This window comes from Pteronotus mesoamericanus, unplaced genomic scaffold (genome assembly GCF_021234165.1).
Source record: "Pteronotus mesoamericanus isolate MK-2021 breed Mesoamerican mustached bat unplaced genomic scaffold, CSHL_Meso_final scaffold_85, whole genome shotgun sequence".
Lineage (NCBI taxonomy): Eukaryota > Metazoa > Chordata > Mammalia > Chiroptera > Mormoopidae > Pteronotus > Pteronotus mesoamericanus.
In genome coordinates, this window is record NW_026555329.1 from 76,379,102 (window position 1) to 76,397,019 (window position 17,918).

General features: G+C 53.4%; 1 protein-coding gene across 1 annotated transcript; it reads left to right on the forward strand.

Annotated features, from left to right (window-relative positions):
- The first annotated feature begins 276 nt into the window (after positions 1 to 276).
- ARHGEF5 (Rho guanine nucleotide exchange factor 5) lies at positions 277 to 15,712 on the forward strand. Its single transcript, XM_054564671.1, has 14 exons — positions 277 to 3,416; positions 3,949 to 4,006; positions 4,385 to 4,449; positions 4,663 to 4,916; positions 7,437 to 7,597; positions 8,000 to 8,152; positions 8,443 to 8,572; positions 8,791 to 8,865; positions 9,253 to 9,342; positions 10,372 to 10,529; positions 11,154 to 11,315; positions 12,963 to 13,033; positions 14,632 to 14,736; positions 15,457 to 15,712. The coding sequence occupies exons 1-14, from the start codon at positions 290 to 292 to the stop codon at positions 15,612 to 15,614; spliced, it is 4,767 nt and encodes a 1,588-aa protein (XP_054420646.1). The 5' UTR covers positions 277 to 289; the 3' UTR covers positions 15,615 to 15,712.
- Positions 15,713 to 17,918: the final 2,206 nt, after the last annotated feature.

Sequence of the window (17,918 nt, forward strand, 5' to 3'; positions counted from 1 at the left end):
TGTGCCCCAGCCAGGGACCGGTCCACAGCTCAGGTATGTGCCCTGACAGGGAATCGCACCAGTGACCTTTCTCTTTGCAGGCCTCTGCTCAGCCTGCTGAGCCACGCTGGCCAGGGATCAATGACATGTTTTTGCTTATTTTGTTGAGTAGCTTTTGTCTCCAAGAATGACTCTCAGTGGAACCCAGGGTACATCCCACTCTTGTTCTCCATGATCTGCCCCTCTGACTGGTGAAAGCAGGAGAGGTGATAAAACCTTGTCTGTTATTGCTCTTTAGGGTTCAGCCCCGATGGAGGCTGAGAAGCCCCGACACGGAGCATCGGCTCCCATCCCTGCCACAGAGGAATCCAGCATTATCCCTGAAGCTCTCACGAGAACCAGCCAGACCTCTGCCATGGGGCACGGAGCTCAGGAAGGCCAGGAGCAATCCTATAAGTGGGCAGAGGGACACCAACTCTTAGAGACCCAGCAGGGAGATGTAAGAAATGTGATTGACTATGGAACTGAGAGCATGACCTCTTCCCCCAAGGAAGGCCCTGCGGATGTGGGGACCAACCAGGAAAACCTTGCAGCTGAGGCTTGGGACACTCCAGAGTGCCAGGAGGCAGTGCCCCAGGGCCCGGCAGGCAGACAGCCAAGGACTCCAGCTCCCCCTGAGCTCCGGGTCTGCCCTGGCCAGAGTGAACCTCTAGCCATGGTCCCAGAGCCCAGCAAACTGAGCGGCAGATTGGAGGAGGAATTGCGACCAGAGCTCCCTGCTTTGATGCTGGGGCCTGGACATGCAGAGGAAGACGAGGAGACTTCTCCGGGCGCCCCTGCTCAGGCCGCAGGCTCACCTTCCGGTGAAGAGCGCCCTGCAGAGGCCAGCCCACTGCAGGGCTCTGGGAGCAGGGCCCTCAGGCAGGGGGACGGGCTGCGGCAGGCCGAGGGGCTGGAGGGGGAGGGGCCAGAGCAAACGGGGTTTCAGGAGTCTCTAGGGGAGGCTGTGCGCCCTGGGGGGCTTCTCAGGGGGCAGGGACAGTTGGGGGAGCAGGTGAATGGTACAGAGGGAGGTCACAGGCAAACACGGGGGCAGATGCAAGATGATGTGATGCCTTCAAAACAAGGAGAAAGGGAGGGGCTTAATGGGGAATGTGGGGGTCTGAATTGTGGTGAGTCATGGCAGGGGGCTCGGGGCCAGGAAGATCTAGCCATGGGCGAAGAGAGGAAGAGGGAGTTGAGGGGCCCAGAAGAGAACAGCATGGATGCTCAGGACCAGGAGAATCAAAGCTTAGTGGGGAGGTCAGTGAACGTACCTGGAAAACAAGAACATCAGGGTCTGCTGGGGGAACTGATGCTGGAGGAGGAGGTGGCGGAGGAGGAGGAGGAGGAAGAGGAAGATTGGGATGGTACTGCGTGGGGAGAGGAGGGAGAGAGGAGCACAGAAGAGGGGGAAGAGCCCGATGGTCCTCCTGCGCTGGCTCTGGCAGCCCCCGAGCTCTCTTCTCCCCGTGACTCGTTTCCAGACGCCGACACCACCACACCCGGGGTTCCTGGAACTCAGGCAGAGCTTCCGGCTGAGCAACTGTCTCCCGCAGTAGCTCTGACTCCTGCACTGGAGCCAATGGGACGGTCCTGTCGGCCCATTTCTTTACGTAGCTCCTTTTCTGCTGCGGGGTCACCTGATCAAGAAACAGCTCAGGACAGCCAGCAAGAGGGAGTTGAGCTGGGGATGGGGGCAGCATCCAGCGGGGGGACTGCGGCGGCCTCTGCCAGCACCCCTGAGACTCCTCGGAGGACACCGGATTCAGCTCCTGCCACTCCTGCTGAAGTCTCCCCCAGCACCATGGCCTCATCATCTGCCAGCCCCCCAATTGCCATCCCCAGGAAGAGGGCCTCTCTTGCTTCATGTTCTCCAGAAACCTCCAGAGCCTCTTTCTTGATCGGCAGCCTGTCTCCTCGTGGGGCTTCTGAGACCCTCCCGGCCGCCCTCCACGGCCTCCCCTCTGCAGCAGCCACCGTGGGCCCGTGCGGCAGTCCCGACCGGGCTGGCCCTCAGGGCCCCTTGGCCAGCCTCCCAGGGGCCAGCCCCCACCTGAGGAGCAACTCCTTCCCGGGCTCCCAGAGGACACAGCTGACTCCGGACCTGGAGGGAATATCGCTTTCCTTCTCCCACTCAGAGTTGCCCCAGAGGCCCCCCAAACCTGCCCCCTACGGCGCTGTGATCTCAAGAAGGGACAGGAAAAGCAGTTGGCACTGCGGCGTTATTCCAGAGTCCCCTAGTTCATTGTCCGCTCTGGGGCAGGACTCTGGGGAATTCGCCGCAAGCCCAGACAGGCCCAGCAGTCCTCACAGCCGCCAGCCGTGGGGCTCCCCCCGTAGTTCAGCCTTTGCCCCAGGGTCTCCTGCTTATGGCTCTTCGCCTCCGCTTGCCTTCGTAGATACGAGGCTCCAGGAATCTCCACCCCCTGCTCTCCCAGAGAAGCGGCATGTCCGCACCTCCACGGTGGAGACAGACGGCCGCCACGGTGTGGCGGTCCCCACACTGAGGCAGCGCAGCTATCCTCCACTGGCCCCAAGTGTGGGGCTACGTGGCCCCCCCAAAGGCCCACTTCCCAAAGTTCCCGAACCCCTTGTGGCAAGGCAGTACCGACCTCTGCCCTCTACCCCAGATGATCCCCCCCCTACTCCGACCTCTTTCTCCCTGAGGCTGAGATACAACAAGCCGTTACCCCCAACCCCTGACCTGTTCCAGCCCCGCCACTCGCTTCCTTCTGATAACAGCCCAAGGGTCTACAGGCCGCCACACCCTGTCCCTGTCGCAGAACCTCTCACCGAACCACCCCCGCTGCCCCCGAAGTCCAGGGGAAGGGCCAAGAGCATCCAGGGACCACTCATGAATTCAGGGGGCCAAGCCAAGCCAAGGCCTGTTGGTCAAGAGTGGACAGTCTCCAGCCCCCACTCTGCTGGACGGACCTCCTGGCCCCCAGCCGTGGGTAGATCAACAGAGTCATTGGCTCCCACCAGCAGGAGTAAAAATGAAGTGTCCCCTGGCATGGCTTTCAGCAATGTGACGAACCTTCTGAGCCCCTCTTCCCCAACCACGCCCTGGACCCTGGGGCTCCAGGGACCTGCCTCTGAACCAGGGTTCTCAGGAGAGGCAGAGGCCCCTGCCAGAGGCTCTTCGAGAAGAGCAGCACCTCAGGAAGGAGCCAATGGCCTAAGGAGGTTGGATCTAGGTCAAGCGAGGCAGCCTGAAAAACCCAGCCATCCCCACCTGGAGAAGGCGTCCAGCTGGCCCCACAGAGGGGATCCAGGAAGGCCACCGCAGGGCAGCGTTGGACAGGCTGCAGCCTCTGCTGAGGCCTCGAGTAAGCCCAAGGGCTGGCATCGGCAGGGCCTGCGCAGGCCTTCCATCTTACCCGAGGGCACTCCAGGTGAGCAGAGTGTCCTCACAGGACCACGCTTTCCGCAGCTCTTAGCACCTGTGCCCAGAGCTTCTCCTGTCTCCCCTGCTGGCTTCGCTCACCCCATGTGCCCAGCGGCAACACAGTGAAGCCTTTGAAAGCCCCTCTGAGCTCACAGACGCTCTTGATTCTCTTTCCCCTCCATCTCTGCCTGCCATGCGACCACGATGTTCTCTTATTGTGTGTCTCTGCTTCCCAAGGTTGTCGGGTCACTCCCCGCTCCCCAGGCACATCCCACTTTCCAGTTCCCAACATGCACTTGGTGTCCTGCTCAAAGTAGAGAAGACATCTTCTAAGTCGTCCAGTTTACAGTGTGTCCCTTCCTGGCCGTAATGTCCTCAAATGCTTTCTGCTTGGGCACCTCCCTCCCTCGCAGATTCCACGTGCGCCCTTGTATCCCTGTCCCCAGATGCCTCCATCTCCCACGCTAGGTTTCACCTTCTCCGGCTATGTCTGAATGTCCCTCCAAGACCTCAGTCACCTCATCCACTTCTATTTTCAGATACAAGAGGTCCAGCCATGGAAAAGTCCCCTGGCTCTTCAGACACCATTATTTTTCGGTGAGTCACCCTCTCTCCCATCAGGCACACTTGTTCTCTCTTCTTAGCATTCTGAGATTTCTATTAGTTAACAAGGGTCCTGAGACCCTGCCTCTTCCAGGCGGAAGAGAAAGACACCAGGATTCCAGGGTAGGGAGGCTTTTGATGTGTGTGGCTTTGTTACCTGAGTCCATATTTTCCATCCTCCTAAGCCCTTTGGCTTGAACTAGACCCCTTGTAAAGGATCAACATGACATCCAAAAAAGCTACAACTCATCTCTCGTGGCGCCCTGGCCCCGACATCCCAGCGCATGTCCCAGAGGTCGGAGACGCCCTCATCCTCAGGCACCAAGGCCTCCTTGTGGCCAGTGGCCAGCAAGCACCCTTTTTGCTCCACAGGGAGAAAAAGCCTAAGGAGGTGATGGGAGGCTTTTCAAGACGCTGCTCGAAGCTCATCAACTCCTGTGAGTCCCTTGAAACGGAGCTAGAGATGCATGTGGGTGTCTGCCTGGGACTAGAGAGGGCTCGTGGCTGTCACAGTGGGGGTGGGGGGGACTAGCTACAGGAAAAGTGCCAGGACGGCCGGAGGCAGTCTGGTGGTTTCTGTCTGTCTCTGAGCGTCAGTCCCCCAAAGTCTCCCTAATTCTCTCTCTCTCCCATGCTCCCTCCACCCCCAGCCCCGCTGCTATACCAGGAGTACAGCGATGTGGTTCTGAACAAGGAGATTCAGAGCCAGCAGCGGCTGGACAGCCTGGCAGAGGCCCCGGGGCCTGCCTCCCCACGGCAGCCCCGGAAGGCGCTGCTGTCCTCGGAGTCTTACCTGCAGCGCCTGTCCATGGCGTCCAGGAGCTCCCTCTGGCAGGAGATCCCTGTGGTGCGCAACAGCACCGTGCTGCTCTCCATGACCCACGAGGACCAAAAGCTGCAAGAGGTACCCAGCAGGGCCAGGGCTGTGGCGGGGCGGGGCGGGGCGGGGCGGGGCGAGGGCGCCTCTCCTTCCTCACATCCTCGCCTCCTGTGGAGCGCCGCCACCGCCTGCCTCAGAGGGGCCCGGATTGCTCTCTGGAGGTCATCGCCATCCTGACCCTGCACTTCCTCAGGCCATGGGCCATCTGCTACTGCCTGCTACTGGCCCAGACTCACCAGGGGCCATGCCTCTGGCTTTGGCGGGGGGAGTGTGGAGTTAATCCCACCACCGATGTTGCAGGCGAGACTAAAATTTCCCTCATCAACCAGGGCTTCAGCCGCCACTAAAGATAGGTCTTTTGAATGCCCCTTGCTCCTGAGTGCCCTTTGCTCTTGTCCTGTGGTCCATTGGACCCATAGAGGCTTTTGAATTTCCATCAATCTCTGCTTGGTCTTCACTCCCGAAAGCAAGACTGTGGTGAAGGCTGTTTCTGACGTTAAGCTATTGCCATGAATAGGTGCCGCATGGAGAGCTTCTCTAATAATCAGTCTGAAATGTGGGATAAACCTCTCTTCCCAGGAAGACAGTGCAGCCCAATGGAAAGGTATTATGGAATAACGTGCAAGTGTTTAGGTTCTAGATTAAAGGACCTGGAAGCCCGCTTTTATATTTGCTAGCTATTTAACTCTGGTCACATTACCTGCTCTTTCTAAGCTCCTGTTTCCTCATTTGTAAAACTGCATTGCAAAGAGGTACTGGGAGAAATTTTTAAAAAAACAAGATAAGTTTCTAATATGTAGTAATCATTCAAAGAATGTTTAGTACTTTAATTTCCAGCTGGGCCAACTAGGGTTTGAAGCCCGGCCTCACCATTTACTAGCTGTGTAAACTTAGGCAAGTTATATCAGACTTTGCTCAGTCTGTTTTCTCATCTAAAAATTGAGGATAATGAATATTTACCTTTCTCGGCTGCCATGCGGTTTAAATGAAGTAACACATATCTAGCGTTTAACTAGTGTGTGGAACATAGTTTGACAGCCATTAGTGTCCTACTCTCTCCAGAAGGACTTAAGAGTTAACAGTGCTTTTACCAAGCCTAACAGAGACAGGTGTAAGTTTTAGGATTTTTGAAGCTTAAACTTGCGGACATGTTCTGACCTCAACTTTTAAAGCACGCGGAGCATATTTAGAAAATCACTGCTCTGCCCCAGATTTGTGGTGCAAACACTGGAAGATGGTGGAGACCTGCGCTCTCCTTCAGCGTCTCCAGCTCACTCGCGAGCCCCCGGGGGCTCCCGGGGCTCCTGGGCCAGCCTGGTCTCACATCCCGAGGAATCAAGCCTCTGCTGGAATCTATGAGCCCGTGTGTCTTTCATCAAACAGCGCTTCTGGGGTCTCCAACATGCTTTCACAGGCTCCATTTCTTTTCACTGACACTACATCTTTGGGAGGTGGGGGTCACTTTCCCTGCACAAAAAGACAAGAAACGGGTTCAGAGAGGTTAAAGGAGCCACCCAGAGCCATAGAGTGGGAATGCTAGGGCCAGGAGGCAAAGGAGCCTTCCGTGTCCAGGTTCAGGGTTGTCACATGGGCGGGCCAGCCAGCCACGTCATTGGTTATCCAGGTCATCGCCCAGGTGCGTGTGCCTTCTTTTTCTGTTCTATCTGTTCATCTGTCCTGAAGCTGCATGCTTGGACAAAGGGCATGGCCAACCCATCTGGAGGGGGCAAGGCCATGGGTCACTGCACCCCCTTCGGGAACCGCAAGTGCTGGGCGACTTCCATTAAACCATAGCAGCACTGTCTCATTCTCAAAAATTCCTGCTTCCTTCCACTTCTCCTCAAACCCCAAATCACCTTCATCCCCTTAATTTGTTCCTCTTTCAAAGTTCTCTGGCTCTGGAAGTGACTCTATCATTTACCCAGTTACCAAAATAAAAAACTGGGGCATTAGCAACGACTCTTCCTGCTCTTTTTGACCCCTTTTCTAGCAGATAACCAGGTTCTTCCCCGTGTCCCTCCTGAATAATCACAAAACTGGCCGCCTCTCCTCATCCCTGAGGCTGTTCAGGCCTTCATCTCTTATCTGGAATTAAGGCAACAGTTTCCTAATATGGCTCACCTGCCCCTTCTAATCTTTTCTCCACATTGTGCTTAGGAACAACATATTTACAATCTAGCTATTCTCCTAGTAAAGCCTCATTTTGTTTTTCCTTCGTCTTAAATCCAAACTTGTTTACATAATCCTCTAGGCCTCCACCCTGTTTGCGTCTCTAGCATCATCTCCTGTCACTACTTTAGTACATGGTTCCAAAACCACACAGCTTCAGTTTCTTGAAAGCATCCGGTTCTCTCACACCTCTGGGGGCTTACATACGTCCCCCCTTGGCCTCCATGCTCCCTCCCTCTCCCTTGCTATAAGGTTAGGTCCCCGTGTGATGGTGAGTGACAGAAGGGTCTGTCTTGCCTGCCACTCTACTCCTAAAACATGCGCCAGGTACTCAATGCTGTTTTTAATCGTGCTTCCTCCTCCCCACCCCCCTAGGCCAAGTTTGAGCTGATTGTGTCAGAGGCCTCCTATCTGCGCAGCCTGAACATAGCTGTGGACCACTTCCAACTCTCTGCGCAGCTCCGGGCCATCCTCACCAACCAGGATCACCAGTGGCTCTTCTCTCGGTTACAGGACGTGCGTGATGTCAGCTCCACGTAAGATTCCTCCTCTTCCACATACGCTCACGCAGCCCCACTGCCTTTAACCTGTACCCTGAAGAGGAGAGGGTGGTGGGTGGACACATCCATTGGTGGATGAACAAATTAATGAGAAATGCCTCTTGGGGTGAAGTTTGGGATGTACTGTGGGCATGCAGTGCATTGGAGATGAGATTCGGGAAGCACCTAAAGATTAGAAAACCAAAACATATTCCAAAAGAACAGGAAATGGAATATTAGGACCAGAGAGTTACGCACAGCATGGGGCACGGAGCCAAGGGCAGTCAATAGAAGCTGTTTGCTAACACAGAGATGTCACAAGCTCAAGGTAGAGCAGGGGCCAGCCAGCGGCTCACTTGGGGCCGCAGGTCTCAGGAGACTTGTTTGAATCCTGCACAGGTTCCTTTCAGACCTGGAGGAGAACTTTGAGAACAATATCTTCACCTTCCATGTGTGCGACGTAGTCCTGAATCACGCCTCCAACTTCCGCCGGGTCTACCTGCCTTATGTCACCAACCAGACCTACCAGGAGCGCACTTTCCAAAATCTGCTGTGAGGCCTGAACCCCATTCAACCCCCATGTGGGCCCAGTAGTGACCTTGCACCCAAACCTCCAACCCCCACCCAGAGTGCTGTTGCCAGAGCACATGTTCTTGGGCCTGCCCTGCGGTCCCAAGCCCCAGCCTGCCCTCCAGACCAGAGGCCCTCGGCCGTTCCTTCTGGATCCTGTGTACACGGGGTCCCGCCATTGTTCCCTGACCCACCGATGTTCAGTGGGACGCCGTCACTGTGTCCTGCCACGTTCCCTGCCCCTCCTTACCCGAGGCTTGCTGTCTGCACAGGACTACTAACAGCAGTTTCCGCGAGGTCCTGGAGAAGCTGGAGAGCGACCCCATCTGCCAGCGCCTGTCCCTCAAGTCCTTTCTGATTCTGCCTTTCCAGCGCATCACCCGCCTCAAACTGCTGCTCCAGGTACAGACCCCGCCTGAGTGATTCCAGGCCTTTCTTCTGCCACTGTCCCACACCCCGGGGGCCATGTGAGCAGCCTCCCCACTGCCCATACCTTCTTCCTCAGGGCGAATTTACTACTAAAATGTTGTTCCTGGGCTTCTCTGTTAGCCCACCCCCATCACCTCCTCCTGTTTGCCGCCCTTCCCCCATCGGGCTGCCGTCTACTGTTTGTTCCATAGAACATTCTGAAGAGAACACAGCCCGGCTCCTCAGAGGAAGCAGAGGCCACGAAGGCTCACCATGCCCTGGAGGAGGTAGGCAGTCTCCACCCCCCACCCCCGTCGCAGAGACGCCCTCCTCCGCCCAGGTCCCTGAGCACAACCGATGGGACTGCCCAGGCCGCTCGCTGCCCCCCACACCTCCCTCCTCCCCCGGCCTCCTCTCCCGCCCCAGCACACTGCTCTCACTGCCGCGGGCTCCTGATTCCACCTTCCTCTCCCTCGGCCCAGGAATGCTGATCCTGTCACACCGACTATACAGAGTCCTTGAACTTTAACTTGAGACCACCTTCACGCAGTTCAAGCCTGGTAGAACAGACTGTGGTTGTCATAACTACCAATTTCCAGGTTTCTTGCAGGGCACTCAAAGGTCAAAGTCTCTAACACAGCTCTCCCTCTTTCCTCACCCTGCTCAACACTCAGCTGATCCGAGACTGCAATAGCAACGTCCAGAGGATGCGCCACACGGAGGAGCTCATCTACTTGAGCCAGAAGATTGAGTTTGAGTGCAAGGTGTGTGAGTCTTCAGCGTATCAGCAGGTCACCTGCTAACATGGAGCCCTCTTGCTCTCACTGTTCCCCCTCACCGTCTTTAACCTCATGTCTACACGCCTCTATTCTATCCTACTTCATTCTCCATGATACCTTGTTAAGTGTAAAGGGGTGATACGGAGCTATGTGTCCTAGCTTCGGTGGACAAGCAGGATGGTGCGAGTCTGTACATGCACTAGCTTGTGTGCATGTAAAGAAACGCCGGAGGATACATAAGAAATGAAGGGAAGAGGTTACCTGAGGGGCAGAGTGTGCATTTGCAAACTAGGCAAATGAGAGAGAACTTACCAATGAAAGCCTTTATAAAGATATATATTTTGGTGCTTCAACCAATGAATATTTTATCATCTCCATCTAGTGTAACAAAAGCGATATAAAATTGAATCCAAATCCAGGGCCAGAACCTCCCATCCAAATGCACATCTGCAATAGACATTCCACATTTAAATTCCAACTCAGAACAGATGCCATTCTTACTCCTTGCAAGGGGGAACATCCCTTATCCACATATCGATCATAGCTTCCATCCTTATCTTTACTCCAATTCTAGCTCCAAGCAGATTCTATCGGAGTCCTCCTTAATCTCGTTCCCACATCGATTCCAGCTGCTGCTCTATGTCTGGTTATAATCAAAGAAAGAACAGATGTCAGAGCTGCACACACATGCCGTTCCCTGCCGTCTTTCATCACATGCCCTACTGGGCTTTTCCTGTCTCCTTCGGTTCAGGTTTCTAGGGCTGAGCTTTCTCACGTGGTCACTACTCTGGGTTGCGCCATCGGCGCCTGCCACTGCCTCCGCTACGGACTAGGGAGCTGTTCCACAGTAGAGAGCCATCCTTGGGCGGTTCACAGAGAAACAGAGTCTGAGGGGAAGGGTTGTGAGCAAGAGGGAAAGTGCAGGAGAGGGGACGGTCCGTGGAGCTTATGAGCAAGGGGTGGGCGCTTGCCGTGCCTGTGACACTGCCCTCTCCGTCGTCCCCCGCCCTGCAGATATTCCCGCTCATTTCGCAATCACGCTGGCTGGTGAAGAGTGGCGAGCTGACGGCTCTGGAGTTCAGCGTCTCCCCGGGGCTGCGGAGGAAACTGAACACGCGGCCGGTCCACCTGCATCTCTTCAATGACTGCCTGTTGCTGTCTCGGCCCCGAGAGTCAGTGGCAGGAATGGGAGGCCAGCGGGGAATGGGAGATGCAGGCGGGGGGACGAAAAGGGACAGGGAGAGGTCGTGTTCCCGGAGGAGCCCTTCTCAAAGGCCCCGTCCATTGGTCACGGGAGCCTTGGTCAGGGCACAGAGGAGAGAAAGGACAATCCAAGCAAAAAAAGGGGATCCCACCAAATGATGCTGCAAGGTCACACGGCAAGACCTGTACCATGTTACAGGCGCTGAGCAAAATGCAGCAAGTTAGCGATCGCATTCTGCATCGGTCAGTGTGCGGTTTACCTGAGCTGGGCTCCGCCTACTAGCGCAGAGATACTTAGCCAATTCCAGATCCTACCTCTTTGGTCCTAAAGGCCTTAGAAAGTTTATGTTGGTTCTGTCTCTGCAACTCTTTAAAGTGGTGAAGTAGCCATAAGACTAGACATGTGGTTTGCCAAGCTAGTGACAAATCCCTGGGGACTCTGGAGCTACCATCTTGAGAGCAAGTTAGCACCACGTATGGTGTCTGTGAGAATTTGCAGGCTGCAGATGCTAAGGTCAGGGATTTGGGATCCAAGCATTTGGGATGCAGTATGACAACTCCAGGATCTGACTGAAAAGCCTTGTGTTCCGCAGGGGTAGCCGGTTCCTGGTATTTGACCACGCTCCCTTCTCTTCCATCCGGGGGGAGAAGTGTGAAATGAAGCTGCACGGGCCTCACAAGAACCTCTTCCGACTCTTCCTGCTGCACAACACCCAGGGCACCCAGGCCGAGTTCCTCTTCAGCACGGAGACTCAGTGAGAGGGGGCTGGGCAGAGGCGCTGGAGGGGGGCGGGCGAGGGCACGACGGCCTGGCGGGGAAGTAGCACCAGAAAACAGCCACAGCGCCGCTCAGTCCGCCCCGGACGGGGAGCATCCACAGAGAAGCCCGGACTCCTCGAGCTAATGGGCAGCTCTAGGGCACCGCGGGGGACGAGGGTGTGCACTCGCCACCAAGGCTCAGAATCTATTGTGTCCCCTTTAGTCTAGAAGGACAGAGTTGGGGAAGGTACCGGAAAGCAGATGGATCAGTATGAAGTCACCCAAGAGCTGGGTTACTGACACCCCAAGTGAACGCCCACGTGGGAAAGCAAGACCTCAGGGCCAAGGGCCGGGGCGGGGGTTGTGTGTGTGTGAATAAGGCGTGCACTGGGGCGCCCTGGGCGTCTGGCTCCCACCTGCCAGCCCAGGCCCGTGCTGAGCCGAGATCCATACTGCTGACAACTTTGATTTGCTCTTCTTTTAAATAACAGTCAAAGATGCACTTACACATACATGCAGTTAGAGAATATTAAAAAATAATACCTATAAAATCTGGCGTGCAGGGCCAATGAACAGCTACAAGACTGTATCTGTTATTATTTTTAAATCCTTACTGAGGATATTTTTTTTAATTGGTTTGAGAGAGAGAGAAACATTGATGTGAGAGAGAAACATTGATTGGTTGCCTCCTGTATGCACCCTCACCAGGTACTGAGCCTGAAACCTAGGTACGTGCCCTTACTGGGAATTGAACCTACAACCTTTGGTGTATGGGACACACTCCAACCAACTGAGCCACCTGTCCAGGGCTGTACCTATTATTTGCGTTATAAAAGATATATGAAATCTGTTCTTTAAAAAGTTTGACATGTCACCTAATAGTCTAAGGATGCTCATGTTTCAGGCACTTTTCAGTTTTGTCCCCTGGAAGACATTTCAGGGTGGGATCAATAATGCTTGTCTTCACTCACGGGGCCTGGTGTGGGAGTCTGTGTGCAAGGAGTCCCCTACGTCATGAACTCAGATCAGCCCCGTGCGTTTTGGTTGGCACCTTGGGCAGCGCCCCTGGAACAGTAAGTGTCAGCTCTCAAGGACTCTGGCGTGTTTGGAGGCCGAGGCCAAGATCAGGCCAAACCCATTAGGTGGTTACCAAGTTAGGCCTGGGTCAGATCACACAGCAGGAAGGATGAGAAGGTATATCTCCCTGGTCTCTTTTGGAGTACAGATTGATTTTTACCTCTGAGATGTTAATAGAAGGGGAGTGGGCAGAGGTGTGTCGGGAATTATGTGGTGACAGAGGGCATCTAAACTGAGATGAACATTTTACTCAGTACAGTCCCCCAAATGGAAAATCTACCTGTTTACAACTTACAACTGACTTTATGCCCCCACTTGACAAGTATGCGATGCTGCTACAAACAGGGTAAACTTGGAAAGGGAAGGGGGGAAATAATGGCGATAAGACATTAACTTACAGTTCAAGATCCTGCCCTGTCACCGACTTTTGTCCTAGATACCACTGACCTAGACAACTTTGTGAACTAGACAAGTCTTCCCCACAGTCACGCTCGTTCCCCGCCATCGCCCCTTGGCCTTGCCCCCCGAGCTGCCGCTGAAGCAGCGCCCCCGCTTTGTCTCCTCAGAAGTGAAAAGCTCCGGTGGATCTCGGCCTTGGCCATGCCCGGAGAGGAGCTGGACCTTCTGGAGTGCTGTGGTGAGTGCGGGTCGAAGGGGGAGGGAGGGCAGCAGGGCCCGGAGTCTCCGCTGGGAGGCAGGAGTTTGGAGGGCGGGGTGGTCACTCTGCAAGGCTTCCGTTTATTGCTTTTGTCCGGAATTTTCGGGGCGGGAGACTGGCCGCTGGGGGTTGAACACCTGCGATGCAGCTGCTCGAAGCTGCCCATCACCATAGCAGTGCCTCGTCCCCGCCCCCGTACAATCCCTACCTGGGGCAGTGGCTTACTCTTTATAAATATTTGGCCCTGTAAGTCTATCTTGCCTTTTTTTTTTTTTTTTTTTTTTTTGGTGGCCTGGACGTTATCTGCTTAAAGGTCTGAGGGATAAAGCAGCAAAGTCATGGGACAGCACCCAAACAGTACTTTCGTTTTGAGCGCACCCCCTTCTGTACAGGGTGCCCTGAGGCCCCTGCCCTCGCCCCAGGCGTCCAGGTTACTCACAGGCAGCTGCAGACACGCAGGCACACACACACATTGTGAATGCATCTGCATTCACGCTGCGACTGGATTTATGGTCTCCTGTGAGGCCCACGGTTGTCCTCCAGCAAGGATTTCCTGCTCCGTATTCAAAGGGAACTGAACTCAGAGGAAGGCTGGACCTTTGGTGACTCAAAAGAACAAACAAATACAAGGAAGTCGGGAAAAGGAAGTAGGAGAACCAGGCTATAAACCGAGTTCTGTCAATCTGTTCGCTGAGAGACCTATCTGCTGGGCTTCAGCTCCGCAGGGTTGGTGAGGAAGGCAAGGGAGGTAGCTCACCCTCCTTCTCTGTGACCCTGGGGATTGGCAGATAATCACACACCGTCCTGCTTGCTCTCTGAGGGACCTAGCGCAGTGCGGGAAAGTAGAACGGGCAATAAACCCCTGCGAGACGGAATGCTCGTGGGCCAGGAGTACTCCCAGACTTGTTCATCTAGAGCTTCAAAACCATGGAACTTCCCCTGATTCACAAAAACAAAGAAACATAGGAAATCCAGGAATTTTCAAAGTCTCCTCAGACAATGTAGTCAGGTACAGATGAGGAAACTGAAGCGGAAGGGGACCGAGTGCCTTCTTGGCTCAGACCTGGAACCCCACCTGGAACCCCGCTGGTTAAGCCTCCTCCAGGCCCACATCGAGGACCTTGACGATAATGAAGACTGAGTCACAGACTCAGATCGTATAATCTCGTTGCAGACTCAGAGCGCGTACCTGAAGCAGTTAGGTCCGGGATACCTGGTGCGCCCTGGACGATCAGTTTTGAAGGAGTTCAGTCCTCTGAGGGCTAAAGGGTCAGGGAAGGTTTCAGAGGGAATGGGTTGGGAGTAGCTGTAATAGTGAGTCACTAAAGGTGTTCACAGCGTATTTCTCAATTCATCTTCCCTGGAGAAATAGAATTTTTGATTCATTTCAATTTTGGTATCTCTCTTTCCTGGTCAACCATTTCATTTTCTGGTAGAAAATGAAGACCTGTCCAATGGTCTCTTTGGTCTGTAACTTTCTAAAGCTCGAACTTGCTCGACCCCAAGTCCTCTCCGGCCCCGTGCCCAGTCCCTCCTCCGTGCCTCCCTGACCTGTCCTCCCGCCCTTCTCGTCCAAGACTCCCCACAGGTGCAGTGCCTCCGGGCCTACAAGCCCAGGGAGAACGACGAGCTGGCACTGGAGAAGGCGGACGTCGTCATGGTGACCCAGCAGAGCAACGATGGTGAGAGGGGAGCCTGCGAGGCCTAGGCTGGCGTGGGAGGCGGGACACTGTGGGTGGGCATGTTCTTTCCCCGGTGCTGCTGTGACAAAGTACCATGCACCGGACATCATAAAAAACGATAGGAATGTATTCTCTCATGGTATTGGAGGCCAGAAGTCCAAAATCAATGTGTTGGCAGGGCCGTGCTCCCTCTACAGCCTCTAGGAAGGGTCCTTTCTTGCCACTGCCAGCTGCTGTAGCTCCGGGTGTCCCTTGGCTTGTACAGCGTCACTCCAGTCTCTACTTCTGTCTTCCTTCTGTGTGTGTTTGTGCCCAAATCTCCCTCTTTTTGTAAGGATCCCAGGTACATTGGAGTCATGGCCCACTTTGCTCAAGTATGACCTCATCTTAGCTTTACTGTTGGCATCTGCACCGACCTATTCCCAAATAAGGTCTCCCTCTGGGGTGCTTTGGGTTAGGACTTCAACGTATATTTGGGGGTGGGGGGCACAATTCAGCCCGTGAGAGTGGAGAAGGAGCACAAAGGGGCAGGCAGCTGTAGACTTTGCCAGATGTAGGCCAGCCAGGGAGGGCAAACTGGAAGGCTGGGTGTCCCATGTTGTGGGTCTCTGCAGCCCCCTCAGCCTAATGATTCAGAAATGCTTCCAAAAAGGGGGTTCAGGGGAAATGGCGGTGAGTGTTTTCCATGTAATTCTTCTTCCCTCCACCCTGTGCCCCTAGGCTGGCTGGAGGGCATGAGACTCTCGGATGGGGAGCGTGGCTGGTTTCCCATGCAGCAGGTGGAGTTCATTTCTAACCCGGACGTTCGTGCGCGGAACCTGAAGGAAGCCCAGCGAGTAAAGACGGCCAAACTACAGCTGGTGGAACAGCAGACCTAGCTGTTCTCGAGAAGGACCCCTCTCAGCTTCAGGGCAAGGTGTTCTTGGAGCAGGCTGGCCCCACAGCCCTGCAGCAGAGGCCTTATGTGGGCCAAGAGCTGGACCTCCTGAGGGCCCAAGTACGAAACCCAGCTACCAGTTGCTATGCCTGGGCCTCCTCGTTCGTGCTTTGTGCTTGGCCGGGGATTTTGAGGAACTTCGTACTGGACCCTGGAAACCTTTTCTTGTGGGAAAAGGGACTGATGGGGCCTATGCCAAAGAACTTGACTTCTTGTACCACACAGTACTTAACACTCTCTGCTTCCCGAGAGCAGAGTCAGAGCTGACCAGAGTGGCCTTTATGGCCACACATTCAGTAGAGCCTGACCTCAATCTGGAGGGAGACGTTTAGGGGGACCAACACGTCAGACGGGAGGGCCCGCCTGGTGCCTCTCACGTATCTCCCAGCCCTAATGATTTCCCGTAATCATCAGTGTGAGGTCAGTGCATGTGTCCCTGGGATCTGTTGGTGGCGATGTGAGGGCGATATTCTCTCACTCTAATAAACTTGGTACTACTCTGAATGTTTTCTCCTCAGACTCTTGAGCACTGAACCAGGTTCAGAATGCGGAGTCCTGTGAGGCTTCCCAGCTGTTTGATTTAGGTCATGGAAGACCAAGGTGGCATCTAGGTCTTGGAGCCTGTCATAGGTCATGGCATCTGTCACCTCTTGCTTCACGACTCCTGAGAAATTAGGTGGTTTCTCTGCTTGTTATGGCCTGAGAGGATGCATAAGAAATTAGAGGAATTTATGAATAATGAAAACCCTATTCAAACTTTCTTTTTCATTGAACCTTAAGGTACAGGCTAGTTTGGGTGGATTTGGAAATCCTACTCAAGACCACTCATGATTTTATATTTTGACTTGAATTATTGTGACAGTATCTTCCCAGCCCTTTGAGGCTGTTCGTGACGAGCAGTACGGTGTACCGGGAGGGGTCCTGGGATCGCATAGGCAAGAGACCCTCAGTCCAGTTACTGGGCAGCCATGACTCGGCCTGTCCGTCTCTCTCTTTCCTTAAACATAAAATGCAAGATCGGACCAAGGAACCACTAAAGTCCTACCTGGCTCCACAGCGTGTGATTATCGCCAATCAGATCGCCTTTTTCAGTGGAAGAGCATCACTCTTCACACTTTTCCCATATAGAACCCTCATGTAGCAGTAGGACAGCCGTCGCTTAGGCTGGGCCATTTGAGGCCTTTTCTGGACCATCTTCTCCTGCTTTACCCTTAGACGGGCTCAAAAGTAAAACTGCATGGCAGCTTCACCCGCAGGTAAGGATAATACTACAGACTTTGTGCTATAGCCAGTTAATGATGATATGACGTGATGGTATCACGTTTGATAACACATTTTGTTTTCAACCTATCCAAAAATGTAAGTTAGCTTGCTTAATTTTTAGAAAAGTTAACACTATCATAATTAAGAAAGGAGTAATATTAGTTTATCCTAAACAGGTTGACACTACTAAACACTCTCAAATGGGATGGTTTAGAAAAGGTCTAATGGAGTTTTTCACTATTTTCATAAAGCCAGCTTCTTATTAATATATGGTATACTAATATGTATATATTATATGTAAACTAACAGCTACTTTTTCTTAACAGCAAAAACAGTAATTATAATCCAAATTTTTGTTCAAACCAGAATTTGAATACTGGCCATTTGACTCTGACAGGGCCATAGCCGACCTTATATTTTCCAGGCAAATTTTCCCAGAGAGGTAAACATTAACTTCTGAATGATACGCATGCAAATAACTTTCTTTAGCTGAATTACTGCTCCTTTGCTTGAAACTGCTAAGGCTTTCTGAGCGCCTTTGAGGCTAACTTCTGAAAGACTAAGCCATCAGTAGGTATTTAATATGTATTTGTTTAATTGGGTTATTCTCACCTAATCTAAGTTAAAAGACAGTAGGCTTTTTTCTACCTGTCTTTAGGTCCTTGGTTTTAAAGACAAAAAAACATACAGACAAACCAAAAAAAAACCCTAACACAACGTATGTATGAGTAATTTCTCCTCAGCTGAATTACTAAATTTTCTATATTTGGGGTTTCACAAAATTGGGTCCAGGTCCACTCATTTTCCTTTTCTCCTGCAGATTTCCAGGATTCACCTCAATTTATTCTTTAATTCTGATTGGCATCACTGTCTTAGAAACACAGCGGTTCCTTATGAGAGAGTGTGAAACAACCATTAACCAACACTTTTTGGATGGAGCTGCACTGGGGAGATGTACAAATACACAAGGTTTTTCAACAAA